We start from the raw sequence: 19,878 nt of genomic DNA, 5'->3' as shown, positions 1-19,878 counted from the left end.
CTCCTCCCACGTTCTGAAAATAATTCTCCATTAAACTCTCCAAGTAGATGTTGAACAGAGCAGGTGATAAGCTATGGGTATGAGGGTGCCGATTTGCTTATAAAATTGGTAGTGTCGTGTGGCCTCTCTCAGTGATATCTAGGCATCGAGAGCAGCTACAGGCTTGTGTGGTCATTATTAATGTAATATAAATATGAGTATAGATGTTGATAAAGCGTCGTAAAATAACCTACTAAAATGCAAAAAAATAAATGTGATAATAGACACTTACTATAGTTTAATTTCCAAAACCATGTGATGTATTCTATGTCCCATTATGCTGGTGTTTCTATGGCTTCCACCATAAATTGTCCATATGTTGAAATGTCCATGTGACAAAATATCCATGACACTAAAATGTCCATGATGTCAAAATGTCCATGAATGTAAAATGTTCATGAGATAAATGTCCTAACGACAAAATATCCAGAACCAAAATTTTATTTCTCAAAATGTATTATGTACGTTATTGCCCCTCTGCTATAGTGAGGATCACGTAAGTGTAGTTCCAAAAAGTCTAACTTGGCCGTCTCTTCAGTGTTGCCAACTAATACAAGTTATCACCAAAGAGGGAAAAATCAACAATGCTACATACTGAAATAATAATAATAATAATAATAATAATAATAATAATAATAATAATAATAATAATAATAATAATAATGCAGTAAATAACAATGACTACATGTCTTACTTATTTACGACATCTCATCTTTATGTTGCGAGGTCTTTTCTACATGATTCAATAATTTATGAAATAGTGTATTTTCCTTCTGGAATTCTCGCATATTATGTTGGCAATTAGGATTAGTATGATCTAATATTAAAATTTATTTTGTCTGGAAAATGAAATTCATTGCTTTACGATTCACGAGACCTAACCTAAAAGTGTACTTTGATCACGTGAACTGATTAGTACGAATTCCGAAAACAGAACACCACTTTAAAATGTATAGCTTACTTAAAATACTTACAAGCACTTTCTTTCTTGGAGAAGTCGCTACCATGCTATTTCCTCTCTTGTATATTTTAATAAAAATCTAAACCCGTAAGAATTTCATTAAAATGTCAATATATTTACGTGCATATTTCATACGAAGTAGGTCTATAAGTTATTCTTATTTAATTACATTTACCTGAATATAGAGTTGAATTGCAATCAAAACAGAACAGAACTGAATTGTGTATTGATATTAATATTAATACTGGTGTTACTAAGTAATTGTCCCGCGCCGTGGCGTCGCGGTCTAAGGCATCCCGCCTAGGACTCGCGGTATGGAATGCGCGCTAGTTCGAGTCCTCATGGGGGAAGAAATTTTCTCATGAAATTTCGGCCAGTGTATGGGACCGGTGCCCACCCAGCATTGTGATGCACTTGGGGAGCTACGACAGGTAGCAAATACCAGCTATAACGGCTGGGGGGATCATCGTGCTAACCACACGATACCTCCATTGTGGTTGGATGATCGTCCACCTCTGCTTCGGCATGTGGGCGTGAGGCCAGCAGCTGGCTGGTCGCTCTAGGCCCTTCATGGACTGTAGAGCCACGGATTATTATTATTATTATTATTATTATTATTATTATTATTATTATTATTATTACTAAGTAATTATTAATTCACAAGCCTAGGTACTTGCATTTTCATCAGTTTACTTTACTGCAAACCGAAGTTATTGATGCCGATATATCAGTTAGAATATAACTACCAGTTGTATTTGTCAGTACCTGAAATTCGAAACGAAGTTGGTAAAAGAAAATTCAACCTGAGAGCTAGAAAATCACTAGTAATGGTTAGGTTTCACCCTTAGGGTATTAAGTAAGCTGACTGGGACTATACCTGAAGAGGAGCCCCACTTTTCAGAGAGTAGCCAATTCCCCTCTGATATATGAGAATATCATCATTTTCCTTGTAGGTTTGGTAATTACTGATCATCCGGAGGATATGTCACAGATTAGTCAAATTTGTTTTATTCACTGGCTCTTTTATTTCCGTATGACATCCTCCTGCTTGTAATATTTGTATCCACACTTGATTTTCTTTCTTTTTGAGGCATGTTAAAAATCGCCAAATAGATGTATGATGTATAGGGACCGGATTTTTATGTAATTACATAATATTATATTCCTTTCAACCTAACCATATATAAATAACAAATCTTTGCGAATCTTGTAATTACCATTAATATATTAAAATTTGACACTACATATTTTTACATATTTACCCCTCATTACATATTATGGCTTGGTATTACATAAATCTACATATTTAGGGGTTTTATTCATTTCTACTTTACTAAAAGGAAAAAAAAAAGAAAAAGAAAACTTCTGCTGTGGAAGTTTACAATTTGAAATACACAGATTTCAAAAAACCTTTTTACTTACCTAAGAAGGGATATAATTGTGCAAGATTTAATACCCATATTATGGAAGAACGAGCTGTTAATCTTCCTGGGTTATCAGTAGGGACCGGATTTTCATGTAATTACATATTATATTCCTTTCAACCTAACCATATATAAATAACAAATCTTTGTGAATCTTGTAATTACCATTAATATATTAAAATTTGACACTACATATTTTTACATATTTACCCCTCATTACATATTATGGCTTGGTATTACATAAATCTACATATTTTGGGGTTTTATTCATTTCTACTTTACTAAAAGGAAAAAAAAAAAAAAAAAAAAAAAAAAAAAAAACCTCTGCTGGGGAAGTTTACAATTTGAAATACACAGATTTCAAAAAACCTTTTTACTTACCTAAGAAAGGATGTAATTGTTCTGCACACGTCTTAACAAGCCGTTCCCATGCAATTTTCAACCTTATCCATCCTCTTTCTAATTCTTCCACGGAAAACCCGTGTCAAGTCTGACATGATCCGCAATAAAGTAGCCGAATTTTGAAAAGAAGCTGGAGTAAAGGAACATACTGGAAATATCTTGAAAGATTAAAATAAATAGCTTTTCAGGTTATTGCTTGACCTCTTTACTTTAAATTTAATAGACCTATACGGAAATGGGATTTTCCGAGGAATTAGAACATATGGTTCTTGGCTGGACTAATCCTACCCTTCTGAATGAGACAGGAATGTCACTTTTCAAACAAAAGTTTGTAAATGCCTATAGTTTGAGGTTTTAGTTGGTACTTGTTTCTTACAAGGAGCAGCTAAAATGCATGTGTCCCACATCTCTTATTTTCTCCTAATCCAGTAAAGCGAAACAGTGCTTGCAGTACTGTTGTGTTATTCATTTCACTCAGTTCTCTAGTATTAGTACTTACAGTATAAAGTGCAAGTGAGTTTATCTGCTGCTTTTAACTAACTAAAATGGCCCTGTATCTTCAACCCTAAGGACAAAAATGAAATCATGGATTGCGATGGACGAAGCTTTCACTACAGATGGAAAAATAGTAAAGTGTCAAGCATGCGGTAAAAAATTGGGTGCTCTGTGAAATCACAATTGGAGAGTCTTACCTATCCTATACCTGCCATATATTTATATTAAGTATTTTCATGATTTTACATATTTTGGTACATATTCAGCTTATTTTTCTTACATAAATATGTATATATTTCACATCTTGATATTATATAAAAATCCGGTCCCTAATGATGTACCACCATCAGATACTGAAAATGGTTGTGCGCTGCATACCTTCCAGTGTTAGACTTCTGCTTCTGTGCTGAGGCAACCTTAGTGCTACGTCCTCCATATGAGCACCAATAGCAGCTGTCAAGACAACTGACGCAGTTTCATTGGGCACTGCTGCAGCTCTACCTTTAACTCGATTCACGATGCATTTAACCTGAATCCCTGCTTTGTGAGAACCATGCAAATGCTTACTTGTACCATCCCGCAGCACTCTGATGTTATCTAGGTCTTTGTTGGTAGTCAATGAGACATTACAAATTCGCCATTCTTTACTTACTTACTTACTTACTGGCTTTTAAGGAACCCGGAGGTTCATTGCCACCCTCACATAAGCCCGCCATTGGTCCCTATCCTGAGCGAGATTAATCCAGTCTCTACCATCATATCCCACCTCCCTCAAATCCATTTTAGTATTATCTTCCCACCTACGTCTCGGCCTCCCCAAAGGTCTTTTTCCCTCCGGCCTCCCAGCTAACACTCTATATGCATTTCTGGATTCGCCCATACGTGCTACATGTCCTGCCCATCTCAAACGTCTGGATTTTATGTTCCTAATTATGTCAGGTGAAGAATACAATGCGTGCAGCTCTCCGTTGTGTAACTTTCTCCATTCTCCTGTAACTTCATCCCTCTCAGCTCCAAATATTTTCCTAAGAATCTTATTCTCAAACACCCTTAATCTCTGTTCCTCTCTCAAAGTGAGAGTCCAAGTTTCACAACCATACAGAACAACCGGTACAATCAATAAATGTTGGTTCCGTTCTTATTGTAGTCATGATGCTGGTATAGAAATCCTTTAAAAGCAAGAATAGGTTTACCCTTTTTTATGAAGTTATCACTTTAGAACCCCTTTCAATTTCACTTATAACACAGAACAACAAATTTTTACTTTTTGTCTTGCTCCAAAATAAAAATAGGTGAATATTACTAATATGTGTGCCCTGGATCTGAATTTAAAATGGAAATTGCTCCATCACGTACCATTTCCCGGGGAAAATTAATTGATTTTTTTATAAAAAACTTCCTTTTTAATTTTTCACTGCTATTGGTAAAATTACAACAGATTAGGGTTTCAAAATGGCTCATAATACTTGAAAAATGTGTACTGGACACAAAAATGATGTTATATAGTTTAAAACACAACATCAATAAAAATATTTCATATGTATAATGAGAAAAATCTCTGAATTTGAACTTACACTTAAAGGAATTTTCCAGATGACTTCTGTTTATAACTAGACCCGGGACTGTTTTTTACAAGGAACCAACAATAGTCTGCAAGCATGCTGGATAATGATTTTTCTTTATATCCCTTTCCCATTTCAGATATTTCTTGATGAAATCTTTCTCCTTGCTCATCACTCATCGCTCCAAGGTTAGGAGGAAAGAAATCCAAATGAGAATGTAAAAAGTGTATTTTGAGAGACATATTACATCCCGTTTTACTGATATGCACGACATGATTTCCACAACAAGTTCTATGTAGTTGTCTGCCCTAGAATTTCCAAGGAAATTTGAGCAAACATCTTTGAAAGCATGCAATGACATTTTTTCTCGAACGGAAAGTGTTTCGTCAAACAAAGAGTCAGCCATAAGTTTGTAAATTTGTGGACCAATGAAAATGCCCTCTCTTAATTTTTCTTCACTCAAAATTATAAACTTTTCTTTTAAGTAGAGAAAACCATACCCTTATTTGTTCATTGCATAGATTCACTTTGAACTGTTATGAAATTTACTGAATAGAAGGTACCAATATCTGTTTGTTTATTAGAAGTACAAAAGAACATGCCAACAACCATAAGAAATCGGAAATAAGTCATAAACTCATAAAGTGCTTTAGCTTTTGTTTTGGTTTACAACCCCCCAGCCCGCGCCATTTGTTTCCTGGGGGAAAAGTGAAATCAAAGTATATCTTAAAAATCTTACGTGATAGTTAGGAAAGAGATGCATTTTCGGATTCAGCACACACCAAACTATAAGGGACACATTGTTTTAAGTCGAAGGAAAATTCTTGTTGTTCAGTCACATTATAATTACCACACTTACCATGAACAATTAATACGAAATTTATTGAACTGTTAACCTCATAAACATATTTATGCTAAAGACTTTTAATAACAATCTGTTCACATTCTGAAGGACATGTTAGCAACCATGACATTGCAGAACCACGGACAGTATGAATCAGGACATTTTGGTATTGTCATTTTTGATATGGACATTTTAATTATGGATGATATGTGTGGTAACCGTTTCTCTGATATTTTGCAGAATTGTTTAGCAGTTGAGACTTTCTTCCTATGCATGTTGAACAGAAGAATAGTCATTGTAAAGAGGAATCCAAGTATCACATAGATGAAACTAGTCTGTTAGAAATAATTTGATTCCAAATTTGAGTTATGTTATCCTTATTCATATCATCTAAGTCAGTGTGGACTGTCTGCTTTTGATTGAAGGACCAGGCGACACTTCTAAAATTAATTCGCGGGTCAGAATGACATGATAATTTTAAATTACTATAATCAGCCAAGGACATTCGTGGCACTCAGGGGCAAGAGGAGAATGACAAGTATCCCCCACTCCTCTGTTACGGAGCGCTGAACACAATTTGTTTAATAAATGTACAATACATATATATATAACATATATATATATATATATATATATATATATATATATATATATATATATATATATATATAACACAATTGTATGAACACTATCACATGTATGATTAAACAATTTGTTTACTTTTCCAGAACATCTGTAATACAGTCAGTAGTGTACTGTACGACTGTATGGGTTCGAAATGGACGTTTATGGTAAAAGAAGGCTTCGAATGTTTCGAAAGGAATGGGAAAATGCTTATTTCATGATATTTAAAGATGATAAAATGCATTGTGTGTATTGTAAAAAACAGTTACAAAATATAAAAGCATACAACGCATGAAGACACTACAAAACTCGTGCAGAATTATTGGTTTTGAAAGAATATGTATTTTATAGACAGGCTTATTTTATATTTCAGATAACGACAGGAAAAGCAAATATATGGATCTGGTGAAAGATTTTAATATGGAATTGGAAGAAAAATCAAATTTCAATCCTGCATTAGAAGCAAGCTATGACATGGGATATGAGATAGCACATTTGTTTAAAAAATGGTTAATTAAGGCATCAGATACTGTATGTCATGAAAAAACTTAAATGTTTGAACGCATTTCCCCGTCAAGATGCAATGTCACTAGGAGGATAGGGGATCTTGTTTCGAAATCCATTTAACATTAATGTTAAGCTTGCTGACCCAGACTTACAAATGGAACTGATAGACCTGAAATGTGATTTTCAATTGCACGATCTGTGTTCATCTCTCAGAGGAAAAGAACTTAACAATAGCCTAAATTACATCCATTTGGAGCTAAGTTTGTAGCTATTTTCGGTTCTACATATATATGCGAGAAGCTATTTTCTCATATGAATATGACAAATTCTGAATTCTGTTCTCGACTTACAGACAGAAATTTAAATTCCTGTTTATATATAAACTTTTCTAATACTGAACCCAGGATTATCAAAATTGTTGCCTATTCAATGATGGAAAATTCTGAATAAAATTCATAATACGAATACAGTGAAACTTCCCAATAGCGGACACCGCCGGGGAAAAATGAAATGTCCGTTATTGAGAAGTGTCCGCTATTTAGAAAATCGTTAGTGTGTATACAGTACATTAACATTTCTCATACATATTCAACACTATATTTTACAGTACAGTACAGTAGACAGTGAGATTGTTTACAGTATTCATCCAGAGAGAAATCGTACCAGTAAATGTTTTGTAAATGAAATAAACATCAGTCACTGTACCACTTCACCTTACACAAAGAAACCTAGAATTGTTGACTTTAAAATAACATCCTTGTCTTTCAAACTTTCACTAACCTAAGTTTTTCCCATATTAAACTTTGTGGCCAGCTCACTAACACTTAATTTCTCCTTCTCTCTATGCTTTACAATATCCACTTTCTCTTCTAGTGACAAACGTTTATGTTTTTGTGACATTTGAATGTGACTGTACTTCCGAACACTCAACTTGGCAAACTAAGAAAGTATGGACTGCTCACGTACAGTATCACAACTAACAACTGTGCTGCTTACCTTCAGTTAAGTACAAGAACTTTCAAATGCACCATAATGATTGTTGCAAAGAATTCCGCTTAATGTATAACCGTCTTTTTCTTTTTTTTCTTTCACGCTGTCCGTTATTTGGAAGTTTTAATTGTCATTGCGAGGTACATTTCAGTGTCCGCGTCCGTTATTGAGAATGTCCGCTATTTGGAAGAATTTTATCATAAGGGCCAATGTTATTTTGCAGGGGAATTTTAAAATGTCCACTATTGAGAGGACTCCGCTATTGGGAAGTGTCCGTTAAGAGAAGTTTCACTGTATATGTATGTATGTTCATCTTTCTGGTGTTCTAACGCGTAATACTGTACAATACATAATTTGCCTAATAAATACTGTATGTATTAGATTAGCTCTTTTGTGCACGGCTGCATGGTTAACATATTTCGCCATTGCGAGATCAAATCCATGACGCATCTCGGTAAGGGACACACCATGGCTCGTGAGAAAGGTGGGGGATCTTCATTCGCCCTCTATGCTTCCCCTCTTATGCCCATGGCTGACTATAATGATTAGAGAATTGAAACAAATATCATACATTAAATAATTTAATTTCTATTTTACAATTAAAAAAAAATACAAAGTTAACAATGAGATATGCTTAATAGCCGGGTCCAGACCGGCCGAGGCAAGAACGGAGGCATCCTCGAGCGGCTGCGCCCCGTGCTGTGTGGACTAGCCTCGCTCGCTCGTTGCCGCGCCCGCGGCTGCCTCAGCTTCATCCATCAGCGGTCGGTTCTTTGCCGTGCTCAAAGGCGCCTCGGTCGCGCAATCTGGACGGTCGTGCTTGCACATTGCGCCTCAAGGCTCATAAACGTCGTGCTTTCTTGGAAAACAACATGGAGAAAGAACAGTGTCGTAAGTTGATTGAACTTTATGGCAGCTATAAACGACTGTGGGACTCGAAACATCCTGAGTACACAAGCAAACGCCTGAGGGAGGATGCATGGAAACATATAAGCGAAGAAATGAGTTTACCTGTGCTAGGATTGAAGAAGAAAATGGACTCTCTACTTGGCGCATACAGGCGTGAAAGGTCGCGGGAGAAGCACAGTCGGATTACGTGTTCAGGTAATGTAGTTATTTATATTTATTTGTTTATTTATTCACATTCATTCATTCATGTTATAATAATATGACACGTGCATACTACATAACTATACAAATGAAATCTATGTTATGATTTAAATTGTTGAAGGTCGTGATGACGTGTATATCTCAAAATGGTATGCCTATGGATGTTTCCAATTTATGGCAGATAAACACAACCCTGCAGACACGCAAGATATGCTACAAGATGTACAAGTAAGTTCTTGTTTATGGTCAATGTAGAGTATCCACCAGCCACTGAACGATTATTTCACACTTTTATCACTGCCAATATGGCGCTGTAAACAAATTTTCGACAATCCAATGTAAACGATTTTAAAGTTTCGGAGAAAATACACAAATTCAATCTTCCAACATGATTTTTTAGTTTTTAAATTCGGTAATTTGCTAGGAGATGTCGTTAGATATAGGCCACTCTTACACTAAACCAGGAGTAATTTAAGCTTATTAATCAGATATTACTCTACTTACTATTTTTTATATGCCCACCTGTATGTAATTTCTATTTTATACATATTTCATAGTTATTTTTCATGCAAAGATCATTAAGAATATTACTTAATGTCTCGTAACTTTCTTCAAATAGTGTTTATGTGCCATGTTAATTTTCATTTGTTTTCATAAGTTAACAATGGTGCACAATGTGGGCAACATATAAGAAATTATTTTCCTACACAATCCACGCTATATTCACGTTGTTTTGAAACGATTAATCGAAGATGCTTTGCTTATTGTTTATTACACGCACATTTGTATTCTATACGTTCTTCTTTCTGTCCCAAGATCATTAAGAATGGTGAATATTATTCATACTTGTTTTCTGTATTTCTTAATGTTATGTGGCATATTAGTTTTTATTTGTCGTTATTTACGTAAAAATGATGCGTCAAAAAATAAAATAATAATAATAATAATAATAATAATAATAATAATAATAATAATAATAATTCCGTACTCAATCCACGTCCTATATTCACATTTGTTTCCAGTGATTTATTAAAGAATGTACTGGTATTTAAAAGACTAATTTAGAAACATGTTACATAAATCATCCTTGTACCAAAAGAGAATACTCCCTGGACAAAATTATCGTATTTTGAAGTGGTCGTCAATACTCGCTGAAATGGGTAATAATAATAATAATAATAATAATAATAATAATAATAATAATAATAATAATAATAATAATAATAATAATAATAATAATAATAATATAATTACGTTCTATGTAGCAAGATCGACAGTTCAATTGTCTGGATATTTTATGACATTGTCATGACTGAGATATCTGTTGTTAATTGCTTTTATTTATGTCAGTAGGCCTTGACTGACGAGTATATAAGGACTGGCGTTCTTAAGGCCCACTCTCACTTAGCAGAGTCGAAACGAAAAGTCTGCTGCCGCTCACATCTGGTGAAATCGAACCGAACAGTACTTTTGTATTTCGTGTTTTGTCATACGAAAAAGGATAATTGTGTACAATATTTATTAATTTTCCTTCGTCCATATTAAATTGTGATTTTTGTATATGTACTATTTCATCAATAACTTTCAACAGTAAACAAATTAAGCCGTCAAGAATGGATATGGTTCATTTTTTTTTTTTCCGCGAAGGCTTACGAGAACGATCATACTCGAAACAAGAAATTCTGTTCCTACAGTGGAATAAATATTCTAGCTCATGAATTCTATTCTGTTTGATTCGATTCGACTTGCCCCTTACTGCTATCTTACATTTAAATACATTGTGAAGAGAAATTCTGTTCGATTCGATTCCGCTAAGTGGGAGCAGGCCTTCAGGGGTGGAGGTCTGGGTTCCGTACAGCCCACAAGCAACAAGTTATACTAAAGATGTTTAGCATTAGTGTAAAACTGGCCTATGTCTCCTATAGTGGTCGGAACATAAGTAACCTTTACTTTGTTTATTACTACTGGTAGTTATTTTGCCATGAAATCGTTGTATTTGTGATAAAGTGCCTTGCAAGATGTTATTTCCTTCACATGATTTCCTCCTCTGCGAGGAACAGCGCCCATTGGTAGAAATGAAGTAGTATCTTCTTCATTCTACCAACGACCTAGAATAATGTCACCATTTTCTTCTCTTTGTCAAATGATCCTGGCAGTATGAAGTTATCAGACCTGGTCTTTAAATAATTGTATAAATGAATTGTTGCCAAAATTACTATGGTAGCCTTTTCTGGTTTTCTCAGAACTCTGTACACAGAAATTAGAATGCCAAAAGCATTTTCTACAATCCTTCGTGTTCTTGATAGTCGATAATTGAAAATTCTCTCCATTGAGCCTCTTTTTGGAGTAACTTCATAAGGTTTCATGGTATAATCATTACGGGCAAATGCTTTGTCACGTACTACAGTGCTCTCATCTTATGAGGAAATTAGATTACAGCAGAACCGTGGCATTCACTTTCGTGCATGTTGTGCTTGCACTGGCAGGGAACATGTTCCATTACTACCGACACATCAGGACATTTAGCAACTATAGAATAAAATAAGTCCACGAATTTAAATTATTATTAATTTTCTGGGACTTACTTCTAACCGCACTCGAATATCCCTAAGTTTATCTTCAGTTAAAATGTTTTTTCTGCGTCCTCTTTATATCACAAACTGAATCTGTTGTACACTGGGCTGCCAAAGATATGCTGATACGAAATTATATCGTTTTCCGAGGACTTTGGCAAACATGGCGACGTGGAAAGCAATTTTCCTGAGATTAACTTTTAAAAACATGTAAATACGACTTTGTTGCATTGATTTTAAAATTTTATGCTCGACCATACCGAAATGTAGCCCTTTAATGCACCTCATTAAAGTACACCTATTCATTAAAGTTCAGGTTTTCGATTATTATCGGATATGCAATCGAAAGACAATGAGGGAAACGTCACGGAGGCTGATAATCCAATACTGTCGCAGAAGGTTATGTTCTGTTACTATAATAATTTGCGTTAATTGTAAATAATATTCAAATAAATTCAATTTGTCATCTCGTTTTTCAATTCTAAATCAATTTCCAGGTTATATTAAAATTAGTTCATGTTATTCTCTATATTACATCAAGATCAATGACATTATTGTTCCTCGGAAAAAAATCAGTACTTTCGCGTCTGCGCACATCTCACAATTGACGAGCTATGCACAAGGTCACTTCCGATCTTCAGTCAGATACAAATAAAATTAATACTTCTGAATAATTTCAAGTTAGAAATGTGGTCGCGGATAAAAAGTCGTATGAAACTTGCCTATAATGGTAATTAAGACGCTCGTATGAAAATTATGAAACTCGCTTGCTCTCGTTTCATAAACAAACATACTCGCGTCTTCATTACTATCATTATAGGCTCGTTGCATAATGTACTATTATCTTAGCTGATTTTGCCATTTGTCAATCGCTGCGTCCATATAGATATTAAAAAGTGTCGGCGGCATAGGGCAGCCCTGTCTTACTCCTAAATTAACTAAATTCACTTTTATTGGTTTTTTGTGTAATCATTATCAATGCTGATGGATGTTCTTTCATACATGTTTCCAATCATTGAAATAAGATGTCTGGGGTATTCTTGTATTAACATTACATACCATAGTTTTCTACGATTTAAGTTATCAAGTCCACACCTGTGGAGTAACGGTCAGCGCGTCTGGCCGCGAAACCAGGTGGCCCGGGTTCGAATCCTGGTCGGGGCAAGTTACCTAGTTGAGGTTTTCTCCGGAGTTTTCCCTCAACCCAATATGAGCAAATGCTGGGTAACTTTCGGTGCTGAACCCCGGACTCATTTCACCGGCATTATCACCTTCATTTCATTGAGATGCTAAATAACCTAGATGGTAATAGAGCGTCGTAAAATAACCCAATAAAATTAAATCGTAGAAAACTGATGATGGCATCTGAAAACAAAATGAATATATTACTTTCCATCTGCAGGATCAAGTGATGCCTGGTGATTCCGGAGGTCATCAGGAAGAACATGAACAGGCATTTGGAGCAAGCAGTGAAGGACATAGGGACAACGAAGAGCCATTTGGAACAGGCAGTGAAGGACAGAGGCACAATATACACTCATTTGGAGCAGACATTGAACAGCCATTAAAACAAGGTCGGAAGAAACGCAAAAGAATGACCGTTAATGTAAATGAGCAGGGAGATGATAATGTACACGAGGCATTTAAACTTTTGAAGGACTGTATACAATCCTATTCAGATCCATACTACACTTATGGGCAATATATTGCTCATGAATTGCGAAAATACGACCCAATTACTCTTGCTCATGTCAAAAATGCCATCAGCAACGTAATTTTTGAAGCCGATACTGGAAAGTTTCAGCAACACAACACCGGATATTTCACACAGTATGCTCCAGGCAGAATCTATACATCACCTTCTGGACATTCATCCCCTACAGATGCAATTAGTCCTTGTGCATCACAAACAAACATAAATTCACCACTACCTCCCCCTTTAGCTTTGCTGCTCCAACCATCTACATCTTCTCTGCCGTCATTTGAAAATAACACAGGCCTGCAAAATTAAAGGTACGGTTCGTTTACGGCGATCATCGCCGGGCGCACATCGCCAGCGATTGTCGCCAGAGTTGCTAGCAGTTGAAATGAATGGACACGGTTTCTTTACAGCGAAGATCGCCAGCGCAGTTCGTTGGACGCGACACAGATCGCTGGAGGTTGCTTCCGAAGCAAATTCAGGACGCACATCGCCGCATTCGTGTTCAATAATCGATATTTAGACAAGGTCGTGTTGTAATATCGAATATCTAATCTGTACACGTTAACCACGTCTGTAGGTTTTGGCCGCAAAACAAATCAAGACGTTTTGTAATTTTTCGCGGTCTGAAGACGAAATTATTATTGAATATGTGTCACAACATAATGCTCTTTTTAATATGAGCATGTGAATTAATAAACAAATTAAACAATAAACCCTTACATTACATATTACATTTTTATCACGCCCGAGCCCCAGAGAATTTCGTTCAGTGTTGGGTAAGGGGGGAAATTCTCTCTTCTGTAAGTTTTCTGTGACTAAGCCTACCTAAGTACTTACGCGGTATTCTGAAATATAGCGTTTTTTTTTCTTTTTTTTTTTTTTGTAGAGATGTAGTTGATCGTATATACAAGGCATAATAAAACCCCAAACGAACCAAACCTAACCTATCACATGTTCGTACATGTAAAGTGTATAAGCGGATTACGAAGGGAACTACCTCAGCGCTAGTTAGCCAATTTTTTTTAAATTATTGTTTGGAATACACCATGTAATGTAATACAGTATAATAATAATAATAATAATAATAATAATAATAATAATAATAATAATCAGTTCATAACCTGAGTTACTGCCAATCTGTCAGCTGGAGTTACTAGGGTCTTGACAAAATTTGTAGGTAATTTGACATTGTCATTTTCAATTAAACTCAAAACATAATCAAACTGGTCAGGTGAGAGTCTGAAATATTCCTTAAATTTTGTAGCGTTTTTATAAAGATGTCTCATTATCAATGTGTTAAAACAGAATTCTGTAAACCTATTCCTGAATATTTCATTAGTCTGTAGCTTGTTCCTTTTATAACACGCATGCGAGATTTTGATATCGTCATCTCCCTCTTCTAGAATAAATAGCAACTTCATTATCTTGGATTTATTCATTATAATTTTTAGGTTATGTCCGTGGCCTACATTAATTTACTTGACCATATGTAGTAGATGAAGGAATAAACAAATGAGAATCTACAGCGATGTGCGTCAATAAAGAAACCACTTCTCGGCGATCATCGCCAGCGTTTATATTCGCCGGCGATGTGCGTCCGACGATGATCGCCGTAAACAAAGGGTCATAAAAACTTTTTCAAAAAATTTTTGTTACATTTGAGGCATTCAGAGCATAAGTGGTGTAAGTCAAAAATGGGTAATGAGGATTAAAGTAAACACTCTGTAAAATACAGCGCAAAATAGCAATTAATATTAATTTATTTAAACTATTAAGGTAAGCGTTCACTACATCGTATCGTATGCATCAGATGAATCGCATGGATCGGAAAAAGACTATCTTTGCTATAATTGTTATGTAACCACGTTCACTACATCGTATCGGACGCATCGCCTCTTGGCAAATCCGTCCACGTTTCTCGGATGGGCAATTTTTCCGATGCTTGCGATCATAGCCTTCTTTAATAAATCAATTTTAATTGGTCAACTGTTACTATTATGTTGTGCCATGTTCAGTGTCGCGCCAAAATGGCAGACGGAAAACTTATTTCGCGTGTAGAAAATTGCGAAGAATTGTATAATTTGAGGCGTTCCCGTTACAGTAATCAAGTCGTTTCTTGCAAATATATTATGTAACCAATATTTCTTTCGTTTCTTCCTCATCAATTAAGACGCATGAAGCAATTACAAATTCCTATTCGCTAACAGACGTAATTAATAGACCTAACCTCAACTCCTCTGCTTTCAGTAATATCAATATCGTACGACGTCATGTTTTAAACAGCTGATAGGGGAATCCGATGAGGTGAAGCCGTTACAGTGAACACACTGCACTTAAAATATCCGTTGCGTGCGATTCGTACGAGGAGTGCGATACGATGTAGTGAATGCTTACCTTTAGTAGTCAGTGGATAGCAGGAAGTACATATTAATTGCTGCTTTGCGCTGTATTTTACAGAATTTTTACTTTAAACTTCATTACCCAATTTTGACTTACACCACTTCTGCTCTGAACGGCTCATTTATAATTTCTTGGGGTGCTGAATTCAAAACTGAACTCAGATTTTCTCTATCACGTACCATTTTCCGCAACATGCATTGATACTTTTAGCAACGTGAATGTAGCGTTATTGAATTTAATATAGAAAGTGATGAAGTGAAACATGTCCTGTGGAAAATATTAAAGATATATTTTACAAAGACTATTAGATTTGTCATAATTATCAACTCACATTTAGTCATTTTTTTTTTTTTTTTTTTTTTAAAGAGAAGACTCCACTGAAAATCATGAAAATTTTTCCAAATATTTTTAGGTATTTCACTTATTCAGAATTTATATTTTCATACCCCAAATGGATTCAGCTCAATTCTGATTACAAATACACATATGTTTACACTTTTTTAAATTAAGGCTGGAAGGGGGCGTGGAATTTAAAGAGTTGTCAAAATTATACAAATCTAGTCTTTCAGGTAAGGCTCCCTGTAAAGCAGATTTGAATAATTTCAAGGGAAAAATTGTTCCGGGGCCGGGTATCGATCCCAGGACATCTGGTTGAACGTACCAGCGCTCTTTCCAACTGAACTACCCGGGAACTCCACCCGACACCGTCTCAACTTTTCCCTCAAATTATTCAAAGCTGTCAAAATTGTTTTTCATCGAAGAATTCTTTTTTAAAATTTCTGATTACAAATCTAGTAACTGTTTGCTAGCTCCCTGAACTTACTAGAAGAATGTAGCGGAGGAGAATATTAATTTACATAAATATTCATTTTATTTTCAAATCTATTTTTGTGTGTTCATTTTTGTTGATTCAACACCAACTTTCTTATGCCAAATATATTAATCAATCTGGATGAAATTTTTACTGCAAGTATTTATGAGGCAGCTGCATGTTTCAATGCATTTATTTTGTGAGATCGAACCCGCAACCTCGAGCATAGAAGGCCAGTGCTATACCAAGTATACTACCGAGGCCTACTCTGGAGTATAAGAGCTCAGCTTTTTCCTTTGGTAATCCTAAATCTCTTATTAAATCATTTGAATTGAAACTGGTAAACTCTTCAGGACTTTAACTTTCTACATCACACAGCCTTGTAGATTATGTTTCTGATGCTCATCACAGTGGCGTAGCATGAAATTTTGAGTGGGGGAAGCTAACTCAAGTTGTCTTTCATGCAATATGAGAAAACGTATTACAAAAATATAGTCTTAAAATAAATAGTAGTCAATGTCAAGTCAGCAGTCGAAGATTGGTTGGAATCTCGTAAGTAACACCAATAAGGCATGACCTCAAATGGTACATAGTAAAATATGATTTCACGGTTTACACATATCTCTAACAAATAGACACGTATACGTATAACAGTAGCTCACTCCCTGTCATACTTAGAGGAATCACAATATTAACGGTCAATAGATACAGTATTAGTATCATTACGTATGTATGCATCTGTCTTTTGGTTGTATCCTTCATTGACAGCAAGGAAGTCGGTCATTTGTTTTTTAGATCACACTTTTGTTCGTAAATCAGTCTTGATAATAGAATTGTCCTAAAAATTCAAGTAAATTGGTGTCAGGAACTGTTATTTCACTCATTATTTATTATATCAGCCACAATGCACACTAACACTTCAACTGAACACAACTGACGAAAAGGGATAACTCGGAAACTACTTATTTTCAATGTTAAAGCTAGCTTCTTGCTAGCCTTGCGACCAGGATAGTTTAGTTAGAAAGGGATGGATAATCTGCGGGGTGGGTTACACAGAAGAATGAGTGTAAGAAACCAGTCTGCTTGGAAGCTGGTGTGTGCAGGCTTCTAGTTTACTGCTGCATCACAAATCATCCTGAGCTGCCGCATCACAATATTTAACGCGTAATCATAAATTCTATTAAAATTAATAAATAATTTTGTCCACAGACTGCAGGTTTATTATGAAATTATTATTAATTGGGGAAGCTGAGTTTTTTAGCTTACATTGACGCTACGCCACTGGCTCATCAACAGGTTAGTACAAAATTTTACTTTAGAGCACTGAGTTATGGATCCAGCAAAATCACCAGTATATTAATACTGTGAAACATAAAATGATGCGTGATGTGCCATTTTTGATGTCATTTCTGGCTTCACCACCCAAAATACATAAAAGAGAGCTAAAATTTTTTTAAAAGTTTTTTTTCATCGCAGGCCTGTGTAATTTAAACATAAATTCATCATAAATTCCCTTTATCTTTGCTGTCCCGACCATCCACAATCTTCTCTCCCATCATCTTAAAATAATTTTCAATAATTGAATCGATTATTTTTAAAGGGGCACCTGTCCACTGAATAAAATTTTTCAGGAGGGATATAAGCTATATACACATGCTATATTTGGCTTTGATTGAGGTGCTGGCTGATATGTCTAGGCAGTACATCTCACTTGAGGAAGAACAATTGTTTGTATGCATCTGAAGTCGGATTAGTGTAATATATAGCCAGTTGGCTATGTATGCAATGGAGGGGGAAAGGAACTGGCCATCTTACCCCATTATCACCTGGCTTAGTGGTGCCTTGTTGGTATCACTTGTGAGGTTCAGACCTGTCTTCGTATAATTGAGTAAACAACAACAACATGCTATATTATTTAGTTTCAAGTGTATTTTATTACTGACATGTTTGATTTTGTTAGGCCTATATAAATGAGATAAATGCCTTAAACACAAAAGAATTATTTTAAATTACGAACTCGGGAACTAAAGTTACTGGACCTGGACATGTGTCCTTTTAAAACAAATAAAAATTGAAGTTGGTACACATTAGCTAAAGATGTGCTGGTGTCATACTCATACTGCATCTTGCTGACAATTTGTTGTTGGTCATGCCAGTGAAGATGTGTACATCAATTTGGGAATGTCTTGTTGTTTATTTAATAGGATTCTTAGGCATCTGTATTTTGTGTATAAACCTTTCAGCTATTTTCATAATTATAACTTCATCAACATAAGTGCATGCTGCTATGGTACCTGGAATTCATTTGCAATGCACAAACTGTGAGAATTGGTTGATTTCGAATGATTGTTTTTATTTCTTTGGGATTATCTTTCCCAAGCTAACACATTTTTCTTAAAATATTATAGCCAAAAGTGTATGCACTCAAGTGCAGTATTTCTTCCTCTTTAGTCCACACCTGTGGAGTAACGGTCAGCGCGTCTGGCTGCGAAACCAGGTGGCTCGGGTTCGATTTCCGGTCGGGGCAAGTTACCTGGTTGAGGTTTTTTCCGGGGTTTTCCCTCAACCCAATATGAGCAAATGCTGGGTAACTTTCGGTGCTGGACCTCGGACTCATTTCACTGGCATTATCACCTTCATCTCATTCAGACGCTAAATAACCTAAGCTGTTGATAAAGCGTCGTAAAATAACCTACTAAAAAAATCTTCCTCTTTATAACTATTAACAATAAATTTTTTCTTGATTGTGTGCTCAGTCAGGAATATTCATCTGGGGGTGTAGACTCTGCCATTATATATGCAGTCATTTTGTTATGATTCCGAATGGAAAAGAACTGATTCACTTTCTCAAATCAGCTAGTAACTATCAAAGCAACAGAAAACGTGTGACAGTGTATTTTGACTTCATAAATAAGGAAATGGTAGTATCTCATTTTTCGAAAATTGTGGACAAGTGCTCTTTTAAAAATAATCAGTTCAATTTTAATGTTGAATCGAGTAATTAAATAAAGTAATTAGATTTAAAACAGTTATTTGTTTATTTATTTTACTCACCTTTACATATGAAGAATCCAAGGAAAGAATATGCTAAGTTAATTTTTGTTAATTTCTGTTGTTTGGTCTCAACTGATAGCTCGTAATGAAAAAAAGCCTTCATTGTAGCATGGTAAATGAAAGTAAATGATATGTAAATTCATAACGTTTCATGAGTGTATCAAAGTAAGAAATGCTGTGCTGAAAAATTTAAGAAAAGTGACTTAGCATGTTCTTTCCGTGGAGCCTTCATATTCCTTGAAATCTTCGATAACTGCATCACAAACTTAAGGACAGTGGTAGATATCGATTGTTTTGACACGCGAAATAGATATTGCAAGCTATTGTAAGAGTATCCAGTTGCTAAATATCTCAATGTGATCAGCACCCTCTCTTTAACT

At 35.3% G+C, this 19,878-nt stretch overlaps 1 protein-coding gene across 4 annotated transcripts in view; it reads left to right on the top strand.

Moving 5' to 3' along the window:
- Positions 1-19,878, top strand: part of LOC138691800 (zinc finger protein ZFP2-like) — a 40,470-nt gene that overhangs the window by 13,200 nt on the left and 7,392 nt on the right. For 3 of the 4 annotated variants that reach the window (XM_069814229.1, XM_069814228.1, XM_069814226.1), the window contains exons 4-6: positions 8,490-8,952; positions 9,080-9,186; positions 12,934-19,431. The exons of the other annotated variant lie outside the window; for it this stretch is intronic. In XM_069814229.1, the coding sequence (XP_069670330.1) occupies positions 8,490-8,952; positions 9,080-9,186; positions 12,934-13,542 (1,179 nt within the window). In that variant the 3' untranslated portion in view covers positions 13,543-19,431. Of the gene's footprint in view, positions 1-8,489; positions 8,953-9,079; positions 9,187-12,933; positions 19,432-19,878 lie in introns of those variants that run through there. 4 annotated transcript variants of the gene reach the window in all.

Source organism: Periplaneta americana, chromosome 16 (genome assembly GCF_040183065.1).
Source record: "Periplaneta americana isolate PAMFEO1 chromosome 16, P.americana_PAMFEO1_priV1, whole genome shotgun sequence".
Taxonomy (NCBI): domain Eukaryota; kingdom Metazoa; phylum Arthropoda; class Insecta; order Blattodea; family Blattidae; genus Periplaneta; species Periplaneta americana.
The sequence above is the reverse complement of the archived record's forward strand: the minus strand, read 5'-3'. Positions and strand labels throughout refer to the sequence as shown.